Source organism: Cupressus sempervirens, chromosome 8 (assembly GCF_028749045.1).
Source record: "Cupressus sempervirens isolate cs-2001-9-10 chromosome 8, ASM2874904v1, whole genome shotgun sequence".
Lineage (NCBI taxonomy): Eukaryota > Viridiplantae > Streptophyta > Pinopsida > Cupressales > Cupressaceae > Cupressus > Cupressus sempervirens.
In genome coordinates, this window is record NC_143125.1 from 20,330,743 (window position 1) to 20,352,016 (window position 21,274).

Below are 21,274 nucleotides of genomic sequence, written 5' to 3' on the forward strand. Positions count from 1 at the left end.
TAATGTAGAGGAAGTTCTCAAACATCAAGTTTGGAAAGATGTTATGGTAGAAGAATACCAATCTATTCATAAAAACATTGTTTGGGACATTGTTTGTAGACCGAAAGATAAATCAGTGGTTTGATCTATAAGGCTCATCAAAATCAAACATGTTGCAGATGGCAGTTTTGAAAAATATAAGTTTCGTTGCCAGAGGTTTTTTGCAAAAGTTGAGAATTGATTATGAAGAGAAATTTTGTCCAATTGCTTGACACACCTCTGTTGGGGCTGTGATTGCTATTGCTGCATCAAAAGGATAGAAATTCACCAAATGGATGTGAAGAGTGTTGTTCTTAATGGCATAATAGAAGAGGAAGTTTACGTAGAGCAACCCGACAAATTTGTAATACATGGTAATGATGGTCATGTTTGCAAATTAAAGAAGGCTTTATATGACCTTAAACAAGCTCTCAAGCCTGGTATGAGATGATAGATTGTTATCTTTTAGGCTTGGGCTTCTCCAAGAGGATGCAGACGTGAATCTATACTTGAAGGTCATTTAATGGTGAAATGTTGATTCTCATTCTTTATGTTTGCAACTTATTGATTATAGGAAATTACCATCTCATTATTACACATCTCTTGACTTGTCATTAGATTTAGTTAACTTATATTATTGTATATTATATTATTTGTTTTATGTTTATTATCATTTATTATTAAATCCTATTTAGAAAGGTGACATTGTATGTCATCAGTCCACTCTCTATAGTATTATTCTTGCTGACTTTGGTGCCCACCCCTTCAGGCTAGGGGTTATCTTTGATTTGATTTGGTTTCTCCACCACCTCTGTGTCTTTGTGGTGTTTGCGGAGGGTTGCTACCGCTACTCTTATCTGGCCTATTGTTCTTCAGTTGCCATTGCCGATACTAACACTGCCACCTAGGCCCGTTGCCAGTATGCTCAGGCGACTATTTTGCTGCGTTTGATTGGGATTGGGATTGGCAGCCATCCCCCCTTCCAGTTCTCATTGGATGCTCCCGTTCACCTCCTTCTCAACAAGAGCTTAATGGGCATGTTAGACTTAACATTTATTGATGGTACATTGCCACAACTTGGAGTAATCCCCAAGGGGGTTATGTCTGCGAATGGCCTTCGACACTAAGCAATTTTTGGATATTTAGGATGGGATTATTGCATGTCGAGCTTATTTGACATGGTGTTGGAGCCACGCTTTGCGTATCTCCCTAGGTTCCTTTCAGGTTGGTTCTCATAGGCTTTGGCTCCAAGATCAATCACCATATCGATAGGCAGGATTAGATTTGTCGGTTTTGTACCTTGGTTGAGGCGGAGATTGAGACCCACTTCCTTTTTCAATGCCCCATCTACGATGAGATTAGAGGGAGATACTACTGCTTATTTAGAGATTGTCAGTCGCTCTCCACCTTCACTTATACGGACTAGTGATGTCTCGTACTTTACCTTCGAGAGACCATGCAACTCCGTGACCATACTCTGCAGCTTCTTTTTTCCCAGAGCCAGGCCTCGAATGGGCTTATCATAGCCTTCTTCTTGCCCTTGCCTCCTTGGGGTGTGAAGCGTGTGGTTGATACTTCTACTATTAGTCATACTAGATTTGTGAGACTATCTTGATAGCATCACCCATCAAGGACTACTCAGAGACACACTAGTATTCTTGGTTGTGTTGGGCCCTACCCTTCTATTCTGGACTTCTTGACACCAAGGAAGAATCCCTAGTCCATGCCTTGGTGGTGTTCTTGTTCTTATTCTTGCTCTTGCTTCTCTTTCACTTTGTTGTTTACTTTTGTTCTGCTCTTTCCCAGGTACCGTTTGGTGGTCGTGTTGTTAGTCTCCTTGGTTGTACACTTTTAGGCCCTTAGAACCTTTTCGCGGTCTCTTGTTGGACATTAATAAATTTATTGTATCTTATCTACAATATTTTCTTATAGTTAATTTTATTTACTTATTCTTTCATTTTAATCTTATTCTTATTTAATTATTTTAAATATTATTTTATTGATAATAGATTATATGTATGTTATTATTTATATTTTAATAATAATATCTTATTATTTCTTATTTTTAGTATATGATTTTATTATCATTATTTATTTAATAATTATTATATTATCTTATTATTATTACTAAAATTATATCTTAAAATGAGGGCATGACACTTGGTCATTAACCCCCCATATAGTACACAAGTTTTGCAATCGCGGATAGGGTCCTCTAATTCATTCCTATTGAGTTTAGGTAGTTTTTACTTCTCAAGGGTGTTTACTATTTTTTTGTTTGATCGACACCTAGTGATTTTTTTTGACTGAGGTAGGTTTGTTCCTTTTATGCATCCCTGTGCATCACTTGCACCTTTGGCTACGTGCAAGCTTTCAACCCTCAACCTATGCCGCTCATGCCTTAATTAGCTCCCTTGTATGAATGCTCTATTTCCCTTGGAGTTTCTAGTCTTAATACCCCTATTTTGGGTTTCCTTTGATATAACTAGGTTTTTAGTGCCCCACAAGATATTTTCAAATAAATTTGCCACAAGCTGTCCAAGATTGTTTTCCTCGTTACTACCACCTTCAGAGTGGTTTGACAGTTCAGTTGGTACTGATCACAATTTAAGCTCTCCTCTTTAGTCACTTCTTGCATCGAAGGAATGCTCGTTTGATCTGGAAGGTCCTTTGCTTTGTCAAGGAGTGGTAAGTTTCTTGTGATTTGTTCCCACTCTTGCTTTGTAGGTTGTATTCTACCTTCACTTCCAGTCAACCTCCACCTTCCCAACTTTGACTTTGTCTGACATTATGATTATTACTACATGGGAGACTTTGGGATACTTCAAATAGTGTTTGCACTTTTCGTTGCTTGTGACTTTTCGCTTAGATTCATAGAGATCTTCTTACTAAGGTTTCTACTAACCTCTCTTCTTCTATCTCTTTCCTAGAATGTCACCTTTTTGTTTGGTAGAAGGGCATTAAATATATGAGTTGCCAAAGATACGTTGCCTACTTGTTTGTGTTGTTCCTCCTCCCTCTGGTTCCTCTCTTCGTACTATTGCAATATCTGTTGGCAATGTTTCCATTGCTTTTCTATACATTGTTCATTTATTTGAACCAAGTTATGTACCACCAACCTTGGGATGCTTCCAAGAAGATCATAGACCACTGGTCATGTAGAATGTTCGTCGCTTACTATGCCTTTAGGGACCACTCTCTTGCGAGCTTCCTCTAGCATGTATTGGTCGACCAAAACTTCTCACACATGCACCAGGTCTTGTGTCAATTGATCTACCCTTGTTAGTCCCTCTTCTATGTCATTTTCAATTATGAGCATTTCTTGTTCGAATAACGAGCGCATGACTTTGCTATCACACCTTCTAGTTGTTTGATCTCTAGGCTCCAATAGGTAAGAACACCAAAATGTTTACTCTCTATGGGTGGTGTATTGTTTCATGCAGAGTAAACAAACATATTTAATGGAACATGAATAACATATAACTCATAAATAATAGAATACAAATGACTGTGGAAAATAGATAATTCTTTTCACATTATAGCATATTTATACAATCAACAACATTACTTTTTCTACTCCAAATACAAATAGTGCTCGATGGTTGGTTAAGTCTGCCAACCATCATCAACTAACACCCCTTTGGAACAAATTTATATTATACTTCCCAATTTAACTAACAAAATGTCATGTCTCCATTTTAAGATAGAACTTTAATAATAATTAGATAATACAATATTGTTAATTGAATAAAGAATACAGAGTTAGTAGGTCGCAAAGAATTATTTTTGGATGGCGCTTCGAAGTTGTTTGCGTGCTTCTAAAATGCCGGTTAAGTTTTTGATTTTCCACTCAAAGGCCAAGGTTTGCTTTCATCAAAATGGTCAATCTGTGCTTGGTGCTTCTAGTTGTTTGCATGGCGACGCTTCTTCTGATGTTACACAATACAAGACAGAGGGAAATGATCTTTTGCATGTTTGAATGTGAAGGAGGGTTTCTAGTTTTTACAAGGGATTCTTCTACATCGTGGTGGTCTTTTGTAGAGTGCGAATAGGTGATGACAACAGGGGTTTTGTTGTGCAACAACAGGTTTGGGTGTTGCAGGTTTATATACGATGGCTGCATCTCACCTCAAAGGGCAAAGGGGAGCTCTCTTCCCTCTTAGACTGTGGCTACCAATACAAAGTGTGCTAGGATTTTCCACTCATAATTGTGCCTATCTCAGTAGAGTTAGAGGGTGAGGTGGAAGCCACAATGTTGCATAACATCAATGTTTTTTCCTAATTAGGGTTGATTGGCTGTTTTAATGCACTTTGGCCAAATCTGCATGATTTATATTCTTGGATTTCCACCAACCAGGAATCCATTATCAACAGACGTGTCCAGATTTATCCCCTGGTGAGGGCCTTTTGATTGTTGTCTTTGAAACTGTGCATGATAGGAACAAAGTTTTGTGTGGGCAGGTTCTGAATAAGGAGGAGATTTTTTTCTTTAATGCTCAAGCCTTGGCATCGTGAATTTTGTCCTACTTCCAAAGTTGTTGAAAGATCCCTTTGCGGGTAAGGTTACCAAATCTTCTACTGCATCTTTGGTTTGATTCATGTCTTGTTGTTGTTGGAATTCTTTAGGAAAATTTATAATGGTTGATGGAGCATCTTCTAATCTCATTCACTCCACCTTTGCACACATTTTGGTACAGATGGATATCTCTAATGTGATTCCTATAGAAGTTTCAATTAAATCTTTAAAGGTTGTTGGACACAATCTCTTGACTACAAAGGAATCCCATATATATGTAGAAGATGTTTTCATGTGAAAGATACAATGCATAAATCAACTTCTTGATGGAAAGATGCTTCTCAAAAAGATCATATAGTTGAGAAAAACATTGAGAAGTTAAAGAATTTCTCTCAGGTTGTTGCTGGAAAGAGGGAGCTTGAGCCAACGGACCACCCTCTGTAGAGTGGACAAAAGAAGAATGGTAGGAATGATATTGCTTTGGATTTAGGACCAGTGTCTCTAAGCAACAATGGGGAGATTACTCTTGTAGCAAAGGAAAAGTACAAACCTCAAACATCTAAGGAGAAGGTTTTACCTAAGGAAGGATGCACATTAATAGGCTCATATGGTGATGATATGAATCCAACAAAAAGAAAAATATGTAGAAGATATGTGTGGTGTGGAAATACCTCATGTAGGAACATCTGAAGATTGGCTAAATTTGGCTGCTAGGGTCAAGGATAGATGATAGACTGTGAAAGGGAAGAAAATAGAGAAAGCTTGAAGGAACCCTTTGATATGGTTATTAGGTCTCATTCTAAGGGTAATAAAAAAGTTAATCTCTAGTCTTGTTATCATCCTGGGTGATTGACTTGAGCTCTTTGTATTTCTATACTTTGGGATGGTAGTGCCCTTCCTTGTTACTACCCTTTGTTTTAGGGCATGTCCTTTCCCGTTTATTATAAATAAAAATAATAATCTATTACTGATCAAAAAATAAAACAACTAAATGAATAAATAAATGAGTAAATAAATAAAATTAATTACAAAAGAGAATATAGTAGATAGTATATTACCTTGTGATATTGCTATCAGGATTTAACTGTACGAGTTTGACTCAAAATCACACAGTTAAATCTTGATAGCAATATCAAAATTTGACTTGCTGTGGATGTAATGTCTCTGTCATAAAATAATTGTATTTAATTAATTTTTTGTAATGGGCCGATCGATTTAATGTATCTCGGACCCATTTTTTGTTTTTGTTTCCGTAGTTTGTGTCATCGGCTATATTTGTACACCCTCAGAAAGTTTCCCGATGGGTATTTAAGCACGACTTGTAGGTAGTCTGTTGGTATGCTTTGGATTATTTTTCTCTGTACTGCGAATTCCTGTTAGAGTTTTGGATTGTTCGCCATTTTGGAAGTGAAAGATCTTCCCTATTTAGCTAGTACTGTTTCGGTGGGCTTCAACCCTCACCCTATTCCATTGTCGCATGTATTACTTCGCTCGGATCTGGCAAGTCGGAGCACCATCATATTGCGAATAACTATTGGTTCGATCTATTCTTTGTTCTGTGCACTTCCATTTTGGTGTCTCTATTATTTTGTGGATTCCATCAACATTTTGTGTTTTGTGTATGAGCAACATTGTGTTTCCATCGCCAACTGTGTGATTCTGCATTGCTCATTCCTCACCCATCCATCCTTCACCTCCTTGTACGGCTTGGGCCTTCGAATCATCCATTTGAGCCACCATACAACTTATTATTCTTACTGTACGACCTACTACAAACACTGTATGACTAACTATCCTCCACTGTACGGCTTCCCAACCTCCCTCTGTATGGATTGCCTCTCCATACCGTACGGCCATTGCGGTCACAGTACGGACTGGCAACCACCACATGTGGCCACACAACCTCCACCGTATAGGTTGACAGACTCATGTGTACGGCTATCAATCTCCACACCATACGGCTCTGCATTTTGCCCTCCAAATTTGGCCCGTACAACTTCTCAGTCTGTGCATTCATATTTTGGTACGATATTCTGGTTTTAGAGTTAGTCAGAATATTATAGTGGTATCAGAGCTTTTGATCTTGCTTGCCTATGGAAGTGAATGCAAGTTTATACTCAGAGGAGAAGATGAAATAATCCTATTGATAGAATGGCAGATCATCAGGATCCTATGACAAAACTCATGAATCTTTTAAGAGAGCTAAACAAAAATAAAATGCAAATCAACGAAACCCAAAGGCTTATGCAGGAAACTCTTCAAAAATTGGCCGAGGGAAAGACAATAGGAGAACAAAATGTGCATAGCAATGATTTTGTTTTCGGAAGGAAAAACTTTCAACCCTCTCACTCTCGACCCTTGATACCCACCTTCCTTCCAAGGACGGAAGCACTGCACAAAGGAAGAGATGCGACTTTTGAGGAAATGCAAGAATAATTGCGGGAAGATTGGCAAAATGCAAATATGGAAGGAGATATATCTTACAGAGACTATGTTGATCTAAGAATGAGATATTCTAGCGGAGGAAATTGTGATTATTTTAATGATGAACTCAGGAGAAAGATTGGAAAGGTGAACTTATCGCCATTTGATGGATCTGGAGTCATTGCCGCACAATCGTGGGCCCTAAAGGCAGATACCTATTTCCAACTCAATCCAATGCCTGAAGAGGAAGCAATCAAGTTCGCAGCACTTCATCTGGATGGAGTGGCGCATGAGTGGTGGCATCATGGACTGGTCACTCTCGGTCACAACCAAGTGACCTCTTATGTTGAGTTTACTGAGAGACTCATTGATCGTTTCGATGGGAAGGATCCAGAGCTAAACTTCAAAGATCTAGCTCAGCTAAAGCAAATGGGCACAGTAGACAACTATGTCACTGAGTTCCAAAGGCTGTCAATATTAGTCACAGACATCTTTGAAAGACATTGAATTGTGTTATTCATGGATGGGCTGAGAGAGCTTTTGAGAGGCTGGATCAAAGGGTTCAACCCAGGTACACTCAACGAAGCTATTAAGAAGGTGCGTGACATGGCCACATCTTCCTCCAAAACTCACGCAGTTACACCAACACCATCCCCACAAGAAGACAAAGACAAGAAACCAATTCAGAAAAAAACCTCAATTTGATGAAGATTCTCGGCAAGAACTTCGGAGGTAAAAGCTCTGTTTCACGTGCAATGAACTATGGGGTCCTGTTATCGTTGCCTCAGGAAGGGAAAGATTCATTACATTGAGGTGATGCCTGATGACGATGAAGAATAAATACCTGCAGCGATTGACGAAGAAATTACCCAATAGGAGAGAATAAATGCCCTGATACAAAAAGGGGGTTCCAATGCTACCCTCACTACACCGATTGGAGGTGGTATCTTCAGAGTTCTTGGCACACTTCACGGAAAATGAGTCCCAATCATGATTGATAGTGGCGCCACACTCAATTTCATCAATTCATTTTTTGTCACTAGTAGAGGCCTACACACAGTTGAGCACGAAGGATTTGAGGTTAAGGTTGCAAGAGGAACCTTGTGACCTTGCACTCAGGTGATCCCACAGCTATAAATTTCCATGGGAAACTATACCCTGGCAAATGATTTGTTTGTCATAGATTTGGTTGATATTGATATCATTTTGGGCATCCAGTGGTTGGAAACTCTTGACCAATACACTCAAAGTTTCAAAAGGATGGACTTTTCATTCGAGACGGATGGGAAGAAGGTGTTGCTAAGAGGAATGTCAAATAAAGGATCAAGGGAAGTCACAATCAAGAAGATGGAGGCAATTTTTAAACAGGATTTGGCCCCAGACGTTGCAAGTAAAAACAAGATATTCAACACCTCACCACCTTCCTCGGATAAGTGGCGAGCTGATCTATTGGCCGAGTATTCTAAGAACACTTTTGCATGTGAGTTAATGGATGGTTATGTATGTGATGAAAGATACAAGGTTATTGATGACATCATTTACTTCGACGGGAAGATCTACTTAGTGTTTGACTCGGAAACTGAAGGAGCTGATTATGGAAGGTTTCCCAGAACCGGGTTTGCATTTGCTTGAGGACAAGCAAATTTTGAGACGGGAGGACTGTAATGTCCCTGTCATAAAATAAATGTATTTAATTAAATTTTTGTAACGAGCTGATTGATTTAATGTATCTCGGACCCATTTTTAATTTTTGTTTCCGTAGTTTGTGTTGTCGTTAGCTGTCTTTGTACACCTTTGGAAAGTTTCCCGATGGGTATTTAAGCACGAGTTGTAGGTAGTCTGCAGGTATGCTTTGGATTATTTTTCTCTGTACTACGAATTCCTGTTGGAGTTCTACATTGTTCGCCATTTTGGAACTGAAAAATCTTCCCTATTTAGCTAGTGTGGTTTCAGTGGGATTCAACCCTCACCTAATTCTATTGTCGCATGTATTACTTCGCTCAGATTTGGCAAGTCGGAGCACCATCATATTGCGAATAACTATTGGTTCGATCTATTCTTTGTTCTGTGCACTTCCATTTTGGTGTCTCTATTATTTTGTGGATTCCATCAACATTTTGTGTTTTGTGTATGAGCAACATTGTGTTTCCGTCGCCAACTGTGTGTTTCCGCGCTGCTCATTCCTCACCCATCCATCCTTCCTTGCCGTCCTTCACCTCCTTGTATGGCTTGGGCCTTCGAGTCATCCATTTGAGCCACCGTACGGCCTATTATTCTTACTGTACGACTTGCTACAAACACCGTACGGCTAACTATCCTCCACTGTATAGCTTTCCAACCTCCCTCCGTATGGATTGTCTCTCCATACCGTATGGCCACTAGGGTCATTGTATGGTTTGGCAACCACCACGTGTGGCCACACAACCTCCACCATACAGATTGACAAACTCTTGCATACGGCTAGCAATCTCGTCACCGTACGGCTCTACATTTTGCCCTCCAAATTTGGCCCGTACAACTTCTCAGTCTGTGCATTCATATTTCTGTACAGCTCTTTTGGTTTCAGAGTTAGAATATTAGAGTGGAAATTATCTCCTACTTATCAGTATGTTACCTTTCAAAATATGATTCAATAATAAATATAAAATAAATAAGTAAATTAATAATATAATATGAATAATATAAATTAACTAATTCTAATGAAAAGTCAATAGATATGTAGTAAAGAGATGTGACTTTTTTGAATTAAGATATAAAAGGGAGGAGAATTAATGAAGGGGAAAGGAGAAAAGAGGTGTTAAAGAAGGATTAATGGAAGAGGAAAGGAAAGAGAAGAAAAAAAGGGAATATTTCGAAAGGTTGCAATGATTAAAGAATATAACTCTATGAAAGGGTTGTAGCTATGGACATTTGTGACTCTTCCGGAAGGTTTTAATTATGAAGTGTTATGAATTTTCCAAAAGATTATAAGTAGGAAGTGTTGTGACATTTCGAAGGATTGTTATTATAAATGGTTGTGACTCTTTGAAAGAAGGATATAGATGAGAAATAGAAAAAAATCTATCAATCATCATTAAATAAGAAGAAGAAGGAGATCAGATTATAGGTAACACACACAACCAATCAAATCCTCTAAAGCAAAAAAACAATAAAACAGAAGTATAGTTGTATTGTAGGACCAAACCATGCATGTCGAGAAAAGACAATGTAAGGAAGGTATGATGTGATTTTTTAATGTTAACTCTTTCTTAAATTATGGTTATGGATACTTGATACATATAAATATGTATATATGTACATATAAAAGTGAATTTCTAAATAATACACATGATTTAATGGTTATGATTAATGGTTTAAGATCAAGAGAGTCCCTTTCTAGGGAAGAGAGTGCTCTTAATATGGCATTGCCTCAAATATTGGTATATGAAGTTAGTCTCCGTGTGATCGACATAAGTGAGGATGATATAATCTTTTTGGCCGGAATATTCTATTGATGTCAACATATGCATATGTGACAAGGGCACTGGGTAGAGCTTATCTCATCGAGGAAGGACTTTAGAGGGATCACTCCAGAGAAGACGAAGAAGTAATTGAGGATAGTACTAGAATTGATATTATATCTTTCATGATCCAGAGATCCTGAGGAGGGTTAGTAATCCCGATCTGGAGACGTCTTTAAAGTTGGGGTTAGGATAGAGCGTAGAATAGTATAGTTAGACTTATTATTGTTAAATTTTGATATTCATTTTGCAAGTATTACTTGTCCCAAGCCAACCCTAATAGCAGGGACATTACACAAAAGTATTATGTAATCACTAATGGTAGATTTTCTGTGCACATTGAAAATGTTAGATTTATGAGGCAAAATCAAGAAAAGAAAAAGAGGAAATATTAGATTTACTTTTTGAAATGTTGTGGAAAGGGACAATTAGGAGGATGGTTGCCTAAGCTGATTCTATGTTATTTGCCATAGTTTGAAGTATTAAACTCAGACTTGACATGATAGCCCAAAATTTTGACTCGTTCTTGAGACTCGATATTGACTCGACCCAAAAATAAACACAAAAAAATTAATGCATTAAAAACATAAAAGTGTACTATGAGTTCCAATTTGTCATAATTCAAACATTACATGTCACATGATTCTCAAGCTCTAATAATTTGAAATTTCAAAGTTTCAAAGTCAAACAATACATTTAACACATGGAAGCGCTATAACTAATGAATAGATAACAACAATATAGCTATTTTGATATGGTGATAAGTGAAATTAAAAAAAGCCCATATACAATTGGTATGTTTGTCACCTTGAACTTCAAGGTAAGTCAATATCGAAATGATATTAGATATTTCTTCAAAGGGTGCTCATTTTCCTCCATTGCATTTAATTTTTCCAATTTGATCATTAAAATTTCTCTTTTTAAATCGTCTTCTTGTTATGTTGATGGTTCATGTGAAATGGACAAAATAAGACTTAGGAATGACCAAAGAATCTTGAATTTTCACTTAGAAAAGTATGATTGTTATCTCCAAGCACTAGACATAAGAGTTGGAGCTCAAGACTCAAGATGGGTCTTGGAGCAAGACTCAGCTAGACTAGGTGCAGGAGTTTCGTTGACTCTGTTTCCCCATCTCTAGGGATCAAGAGAATCTTCAAACTAGTGTATTTGCAATGTGAAGTAACACAACAACAATTGTTGCTTGTTTGATAAATCCAAAAACTAAAGAGATGTAGAAATGCTAGAAATTGACGGTCACCTAGCAGAAATAATTATAATGATAAAAAGACTCCAGTAATAAAGAACTAGAGATGGTGACCCATTATACAAGATAAAAAAATGTGGAAAATCGGGACTTCTAAGAGATTGCCATAGTAGTGAACAATCTTCAGAAAAAATAGTAGAAAATGCACTTCAAGAGACCAGTCAACTGAGGAATGCCCCTAACAAAATCTATAAGCATGGTAGAAACAGACCCTTTCTACCTCAGCCCATTCACTAGAATACCAGCTAGGCCCCAATTTGCAAAGCTATACAATGCTAAAGTTACTAATAAGAAATAAATGGATATGCATGTTTATAGAAATAACACAAGAACCAAATGAAGCAATAAAATATGAAAGAAATAAATTCAGACATCACTTCGAAGAAAGGCAACTAGCAAGGGGATATGAACATATGAAGGAAAACCAAAATACAATAATAAAAATATATACTAGGACATACAAAAAAAATATAAACAATTTGCTTCGACATATACATTTATGAACATATAAAAAAAAAATACTTGGACATAAATTCATGAACATATAAAAAAATATAGAGGACAAACGCAAAAATTTCACTGCCAACCATGTGCATAGAGAAGCCAACTTGGATGTTATAGGTTGGTCAACTTGGTGGCCAATGAGACTTTGTTCATCATAAACTTTTAAACAGGGGTCAATTGGCTTATTTTGTGAAGCCTATGGTGCTATGAGGAAGAGATCTATCTTTTAAGGAGTGTAGTAGTTTCTTTTATATGTATTTTTGCATTTTGAAATATGCAGTGAGTAAGATGGATACGGTAATTAGGTTGCTTAGTACTAAGAGTTTTATGGCTTTCCTTGGGGAGTTTTTGGAGGATAGGCTCAAAATGATTTTTAATATTCACCATAGGCTTGTGTTAATGGTGAATATGTGGATCCTTGGAGTTGAAGCTCTGGTTGCCAAAAATAGGTATAAGGTTAATACTGACATTTCATCTAGGTTTGTGGCATGTCTCCTCGACCTGGGAGAAAATAAAGACATGGTATGGGCCCTGGGCACAGAGATGGTAAACAAAGGTGTTTGTAGCAACCAGGAGGATGTTCTTCTGGTAGCCAGATTGGGAGTGGTCCTTTTGCAACCAAAGGACATTAACAAGCTGTTGCTGGGTAAGGTGCAACAAGGCCAGTAAATATTGCTCATGATTGTGGAAGATAGTATGAAAATATTATGAAAGGTTGATCGGATTTAGGTAGCCCAAGTAATAAGTATGAATAAATAATATAATAGAAACATATAGCTTGGATCTTGTGTGGCACTGGAGCAGGCAGTATATGGTTTCAAATTTGTTAGGCTTGGAACAAGAAGTTTAGGAATAGAAGAAATCAGCCATAACGAAAAGGCTTACTGAACCTTAATTTTGGATTTTGTAATGAAAAAGAAAACTCTATAGCTCTCTTATGGTATAAATATATTGATGCATCCCTAGGTACAAGCTCACTGATCAGGAAAAGAGAAAAAAGAGTTAGAAGGTGAACCAACTTTGAGTTAGCAGTTCATATTAGATGAACTTAAATTCAATGGTTTTATAATCCAATTTAAAATACTAATCAAATGTTCAATACATTGACAAAACGGAAAGCAAGAGAGACTAAAGTACTTTTAGGTATGAGGTACTAGATTCTAGCTCTCTGGGTTATGTGGAACTTGATGCTGGAGCTCATCAGATTGAGTGGATTATCTTCTTGCTTTATAAGAAAAATAAATCTCTCCACAAACTGTGCTTGCAATTTTCATGGCGCACGGCTTTCTCCAGATAGTAATTCTATAATCATTTGATTGCATTTTCGGGTGAAAAAGATCTATAGGATCATAAAGATCATATAAATTGCTCAATAGGCATTCATTGATCAAAGCAGTTTTCTATTAGTTTATGCTGCATCTTTTTCCAGAAATTAACCATAAGATAGCAGGTGAGGAACATTTTGCTGTGTGCAAGATGATACACCAAAAACTCACTAGTATCAACGTTATTTTCTTGAGCAATTCATTCATGGGTGGTGTTTCAGGAGTAAACAATCTGCCGCAACTAGTTCTGTTATCAACTACCAGAATTTTTTCTTAAGAATGGTAAATCAAGAAAGAGTCATATCAAAAGGTATACATGCATAGTAAACATTGACTGCTTGAAAAATAGAGACTGAAGTCACACTACTTATAATGGGAAATCTAATGAAATAAGATATATGGCTATATTGGGATGCTGATGGATAAGGCAAGTTTTAGGCATTGTTAAATTGCCATGGGAATTTTTTGATGTATTCTTCTAAAATGCTGAATGGTGAATGGTTGTAAGATACTAGGTGTTTCAGGTAAGTTTCTCCCAAGAGTAACTTCTTGGTGGATATACTTACATGGAAACCTTTTCTCATTCAATCATGTTTTGTGTACTGAAATAGCTACAATAACTGCAATGTATGGGCATAGTATTTTTCTTTTATCTGCTGTTATTTACTTACATGTATGCATGCTGAAGTACCATGCATATATCAATCAGTACAGCTGGCTGGCTGGTTTGTTTGTTTAAGCCTTGAATGGATATGCACTGGTCTTCTCCATGTGCTGTTTAGGAATTAGCACATAGCTTTTAATGTGGAGAGGAGTGTGTCTTACTCCACATCCTATATATAATGGTCACAAGTTCATTATACAAGCACAATGTGGAATTTGTCCCTTGGCTGATAGATATCACTAGCACAACATAACATTGCATGTCTCTGAGAATATGGGAGACAATGATAATGATCTCCATGTTGGAATATGCCCTTCTAGACAATGCTTTGGATATCATTGTACATCATAAATTCTCTTGCATCTATCTCATCCTCTACATTCACCAAACAAGGCAGGTGCCGTACCATGTATATCTAGGTTTGAAATTTTTTGTGTTTGCATAAATTCTGTAAATTTCTAGGGATATGTGCTACTGGTTATAATAGATCAATGTTACAACTTCCTACCGACTGAATTTTGAGACTGAATGGACTTTATTGGTGCCTCACTGCATTTCTGAGTGCATGTACATTGTACACAACTTAGAGTTTAGTAAATGTGTGTATTCTTTATGCAACTCGGTAAAGCTAATTTCTGGCTCTGAGTTTGGTTGTTTGTCTTCATTTTTCTTTAAAGCTATGAAGTTTTTCTAATCTGATGTCTTAAAATGTATTGTAGTTCCATGTAGGTTTCTATAGACAATGCATCCCCTCTGTTTGTCCTCCCAGATTAACAATAGCACCTTTATCTTTGTTGTTGGATGCTTCTGATTCATTTTTAAGTGTTGAGCTTGATGGTTTAACACTATAAATTTAGCAGTTCGATTGCTGTAAATTTTTTAGTATCTATATCAATTATGATTTGTTACATTGATGTATTTGCTTCTTTCATTCTAACTCTAGAACTTGTGTTTCTTAGCATTCATATTATATAGACAATAACGGCACTGTAGGAGAATTACCAATTTTTATGTCAAGGTATAAGCTTGCAAGTGTATGAATGTGATAAGTATATTTCAGTTGCATGATATTTGGATTCAAAGTTATTTTGTATGTGATAGTAATAGTGCTCTTAATTGCCAATCATATATGTTCCTAGTTTAGTGATTGATTTTCTTTTGAAATATTTGTTACTTTTAATTCTCACTAATATGTTATTCGTTGCCAGATAATTAAGGCATTCGGGAAACCAGAATTCTTCAATATAGTTATGCCTTTCTTATTAGAGATATGCATAAAAAATTCTTCGGGCAAAACTGATCGCACTGTTCTATCCTTGAAGGACGATAATGCAGGTAACATTTTTTGTCCTATCAGATTTCTTCTTAGAAAGTAATTATAGTTAACATCACCGTACAATTTTTCAGTTTTACATGTTATAAAAATACAAATCCAGGAAAATATATCTCGTGACTAAGAAAGTTGTAACAAGTGATTATGTTTTTGTCCTTTCTAATCTGCTGGTAAATTGATAGAATATATAACAATATGTCCTTCGTGCAGGGAAATTGAAAAAAATAAATTTTTTTAACTATCATCCTGATTTTATATGTTGATATTCTGTAAATTAATACTGAAAACTTTAGTTGTTGGCTTCACTGCTCAAATAGCATGAGGTAGTAGAACCTCACTTAACAAAAAGGGTTATGTTCAGTGAGGATAGAGAGTACACATGCTCTCATATGCTAGGGATTTCCCACTGAAGTTGTTGAGTCCCATGCTTGAGGTTTTTTCCATTGAAAGAATTCAATTTGCCATTTTAAAGTTTGTAATAATCCTGAGTCTGGTTGAGCTAATTTGACAGCAATTTTCTTTCTTAATTTATAGGTTAGGTATTCTGTCAAACACGTAGCAAGTTTACTCTAATACCAATTCAAGCTACTGCATCAACTGTTTTATAAAACTTCAGATAGCAATTATTTTATTTTATTCCAACTACCTAATACAATCTCAATTGTCAATGCCTGCTCATAAAACATTTCCTACTAATGCCATTTACACAGTGAAACTAAGTAGGATTGTGGAATACAGATACCCAATTTCCAATCACCAAATTTAAAGTGAATAACCTTGCCAATTTGAATTTATTGAATTCCTGCAAATAACGTACTATAGCAAATATCCTGAACCTGGAAATGGTTTGTAGAAGCAATGATATCAATACTGGATTCCAGAATGCGGTTCTTGGCACCAGCATAAGGAATATTAATCCTCCAGCATGAATGTAATAGGCCACCCTGTTTTGAGCTTGTTTTTTGAATCCGTCAGCTTGTATAAATTTTGTCAAACAGTTTGCATGCAATCTGGTAGCTGAGATTTCTGATTTGTCTCTTTCCAATATGGATGAAATGTTTGTTGATATAAAACTATTGCTTACAATTACTTTCAATAATAAACAATTAAATAACAAGATGAATACTTCAAGAGTTACATAAACATAACTTCAGTGCAATTTTTTAAAGCTTCCAAGATTCACATTTATCTTAGAAATTTGCATTACAAATCAGAGCATCAGACAATTGCAAGCCTGTTAATTACCAACGTAAGATTCACACAGGTCTGACAAGAATGTAACAGTTACTCACAAGAAACAGCTCCAGCAATAGTTTCAAATTCAATGATGTCTCCTTCCAAGCAACAGCAGATCGCTTTGATAATGTTCAAACTCCAGACCTGGTCGTACTGGTTCTGTGTGTTATCAGACGCTTCTATGCAGTCACTAGTCAGCCACAGCACTGATTTGCAGCCCCTCCAAAATAGACACAAATTATTTACCAGCAGTCTCTCTTCAACCCAGCCCTTATTCCTTCAAATCAAACTCTCAGGGAACTAACAATCTCCTTCAAATAAAATATCAAATACCTCACAATCTGATTTCCAACAAGATAGCAATTACTGTAGCCGTGTCACTGTAGCTCGACACTATAGCTCAGCACTGTAGCGCTGTCACCGTAGCTCGGCCACAAACCCAGCCATGCTGAATGATGCCTTCAACAGAGACGTCCAGTAACATGTACAGCAGCCTGAGAAATACTATGAACTTCGAACTCTATCAACAACCCAGATTTATAATTTGGCTCTTCATTCCTGACTACCAAAACCCAAACTCTTCCTGGCACAGTAAAACTCGACCAAATAGAGAATAGATATCAATATAAATTACCTTGAAGTTCCAACACAAATCTCAAGACCATGTCTTTCAATGGCGTCAAGATTGATAGCACAGAGGGTTTACGTCCTCCAAGCCCAAGGAGAAAATCTCCACAATCGCCAAATTCACATAATATCCAAGCATGCCACAAATGAGAGCTATCCTCTTTCTTTTAACCCTTCCTCATTAGTTCTACGCTTTCCTTTTGCCAATGTGGGATAATACATGAGTTTTAATGTTACTTTTCCCTTTTACGAATGCCCATGTATGTACTTTAAAATGGGGAACTTGATATTTATAAAGTGACTTTATGAAACATTATAATATTTAATTTAAATAGTCACTTTTGTTGTTACAACTTCAAACATTAAAATAATATACCAAATAAATTTGAAATCCCACATATAATAGCTCATCGGAAGGAGCTTGACAAAATACATCTCATCCTGCCACTGAAAAATGAAGGCCTGCATCCCTTGTTGGCTTACTAAAAATAGTAAGTCCTCCCCAAAACCCAACAAACGAACTCCATTTCGCTTGTAATTAAATTTGACTAGGCCAAATAACCTCAGGATGCCATTTGAAGTCCTGGTTAGCCCTCGGGACCATGAAAGAACGGGCTAACGACAACATATATCCAAACTGGCTAAGCAGGGGACATTACAATGTAACATGATCCCGAATTATGTTTGGAATCCCTAGCTGTGTGATCGCACGTCCTCAGTAATGCAGGTCACTGGTCTAGATCAGATTGCAGCACATAGTAATTGCTCCTGCAGCTGCTCATAGGTATGTGGCCTCGTAAATTCCCGATCACATACACAGATCAAGCACAGGCAGGCCAGAAAAACCTTGCTGGCACTCCCAATTCTGATTGGAGGTAGATTGTTAGACCGCAGCCCATTAAATATGAATCGCAGCTGCTAAATAAATCATATTCAGCCTTCTAGAACAACGTCCAAGCTTTGGCAATTGGTTGCAAACGTTTATAGAGCCAAAATGTGGCTCCTCCAATGAACACAATGAACTCAGTTGCAATTACACTGATGAATCAAGGAGAATCAGTCTCTCGTCCAGATCCAAACCCTTATACCTCAGCAAGGGCACAAAAATCCAATAACTCAAAAAAAGCCACAAAGAAACAAAAGCAAATAATATTCAATAGATGCTTTTTAGAATGACACGAGCTCGTATTTATAATCCCTCATTGGCAAAAGTTTCCAAAAAGAACTCAACTCCATAAATTTTACCAACACAACTCAACTTGTTTGATTTGTACCTTTCAATAATATTATTATAATAAAATATCATTATAATATGACTTTAATAATTAATATATAAATATGAGCTCATGCAATAATTAACCACATCCTTTGCAGGTGATGACCAACTACTAGAGGCACCCACTGTACTGCCAAAAATAGACTTACTAAAAATAGTAAGTCCACAATTGAGACCCCTATTCACCTTGTTAGGTCATGAGTGTCGCTATGATGAGATAATTCCATAACTCCGCAAACTTGCCTAAAAAATGGGGACATTACAAAGTTGTTGCAACATAAAAATTAGCCAATTTCATTTACTTTTATTAAATTATAGCAACATCTGTCTCCATAGATTTATGAAAGTTTTGTTTACCTCCATGTCATCCTCATTAGTTGCAGCTAGCAAATGCATTTATCACTTCAAATTTTTGTCGAACAATACCAAAACTCCCTACAAATACAGATACGCTGCACTTTCAAGTTCTAAAAGGTTCCTCTTATGGTGAATTGATGCTTTTGTAGTTGTAGTAAACAAAAGAGATGCACGCTCCTTATATAGATTTGCAGCGACAATGTTTCTAAAAGAACCAATCATGAACTAAAGATGAAAATAGAAACTACTTAATAAACTAAAGACTAAGATGACCATTAAAGAAACAGTATAATATTCTAATACCCTCCCTTAATAATCATCATCTAACTCTTGCCTTTTGGTCACAAATTCTATAAAACATTGTGTTGTTGTTGAGACCCTTCTTAGATCCACAAAATGCTAATGACTAAGAAGCCAAAATCCTTCCAGAAATGAACAGAGAAGGGTTTCCCTTTCATAAGAACGCTTTGCAAAAAGAGACAAGAGCCTGCCACTAACTCTGCTACTAACTCTCCCACAATCAACAAAACATCTCACCATATATCATCACGAAAATATCCAACCTAATGTTGGATAAAAAGCTGTTGTTCTCTTAACACAGAGCGAAACACTGAGAACTATCATGATTTTGTGGGAAAATTGACAAACCCTCCAAACTTTGTAGATGAGCATGATGCCCCATAACAGATTGAAAATGCCACAAGTTTTTGAGAAAAAATGGAAAAATCAAATAATTTTGAGGTGTAAAATTGATCAAAACCAGACTATAGAATCAAAGACATGGATCAACATACAAAGCATTGTTTTTTAGGAAAAAACAATAAAACCCAAAAGGTAATTTTTGAGAAAATTTTTATAAACTTAATAGATAATTTTTTAGTAAAAAGTAAAAACACAAAATTTTTTTTTTTGAAGGAAAACAATTATGAAAATCGATTAAAACAATTGAAGGGAAAGAATTATGAAAACCCATATGTATTTTTTTAAGAGAGAAAAATTAAAATTGCGAAAAGCCATAATTTTTTTTAAAAGAACAAATTACAAAAAGGCATCAAAAAAAATTTAGAAGAAAAAATTACAAAAACTCATCAAAAAAACTTTATGCAGAAAAACACAAGAGTTCACATGGTAAGACAACACATGCAACAACATGCAAGTACATGCAACAAACATGCAGAAAACATGCAATCATGCAACCTTCGAGAAATAGAAACTTTTGCCCAAACAAAGAAATCATGTAATCATAGCCCTCATCTAGGCTTGCGCTTTTGAGCAAAGATTTTCGAAGACAAACTACAAATTTCATAAAACATCTCTAATGAGTTTTATTTCAAAAAATCAAAAGACAAATTAGAAAAAATTCTAGATCAAAAGAGGTTGGGTTTTTTCTCATAAACTTGCCAAATTTAATGAAACCTCATTGACTTTCTTTGATACCATGTTTTGGTATATCAATGTTGTTGTAGTTGTATTAAATAAAATAGATGAAAGCTCCTTATATAGATTTACAAAGACCACATTTCTAAAAGAAACAAATGCGAACTAAAGACAAAAATTGAAACTACTTAATATGTTGAAGACTAAGATGACCATTAAAGAAACATTATAATATTCTAATGGTTCAGTGCTTGTTTAATTGCTTTCACTTTTCCTGTATTATATTATATTGTATAAGCAACATATTTTGGGCTGTATCAACTCCTCCATAATTTGTCTTGAATTTTTTTGGATAACTCTATATTTTATTATTTGTTTCAGGAAATCTCGGTTTCATAATTTAGTTTAATATCATACTTGATATTTCTACCCAAATTTTCTCCCAAAAAATTTCAGAATACAACAAATAATTTTATATAGTTTAAAGCCAGTAATCACTAGAAAAATACTTATATAAAACACCTTAGAATCCATTATTACATCACAAACCAGCAATACAATAACATACATAGAAATCCAATCTTAGAAACAACAACAATAGTCAAATTGGAAACATATAGAAAGAACCTGTAACTCCAAATGTGAATTCATCACCAATGCTGAACTGAGTTGCCATTCAATCTGACGAGGAGACCCTATAGATTTCTATCCTTAGGTTTTGAACATGAAGCTGAACACTTCACATATTTTCAAAGAGAAACTCAAGACCAGAATCAATGTTCAAGAATATTCAAGCATGTTGAAATGAGCTCCTCATTCTAAACACAACCTAGTGACCCTTCATATTCCCTTT

General features: G+C 36.1%; 1 protein-coding gene across 2 annotated transcripts in view; it reads left to right on the top strand.

The window, feature by feature from the left end:
- The window catches only part of LOC149541374 (ARM repeat superfamily protein), a 348,244-nt gene that overhangs the window by 276,753 nt on the left and 50,217 nt on the right, over positions 1–21,274 (top strand). For both annotated transcript variants that reach the window (XM_089796637.1, XM_089796638.1), the window contains exon 30: positions 15,424–15,550. In XM_089796637.1, the coding sequence (XP_089652763.1) occupies positions 15,424–15,550 (127 nt within the window). The remainder of the gene's footprint in view (positions 1–15,423; positions 15,551–21,274) is intronic.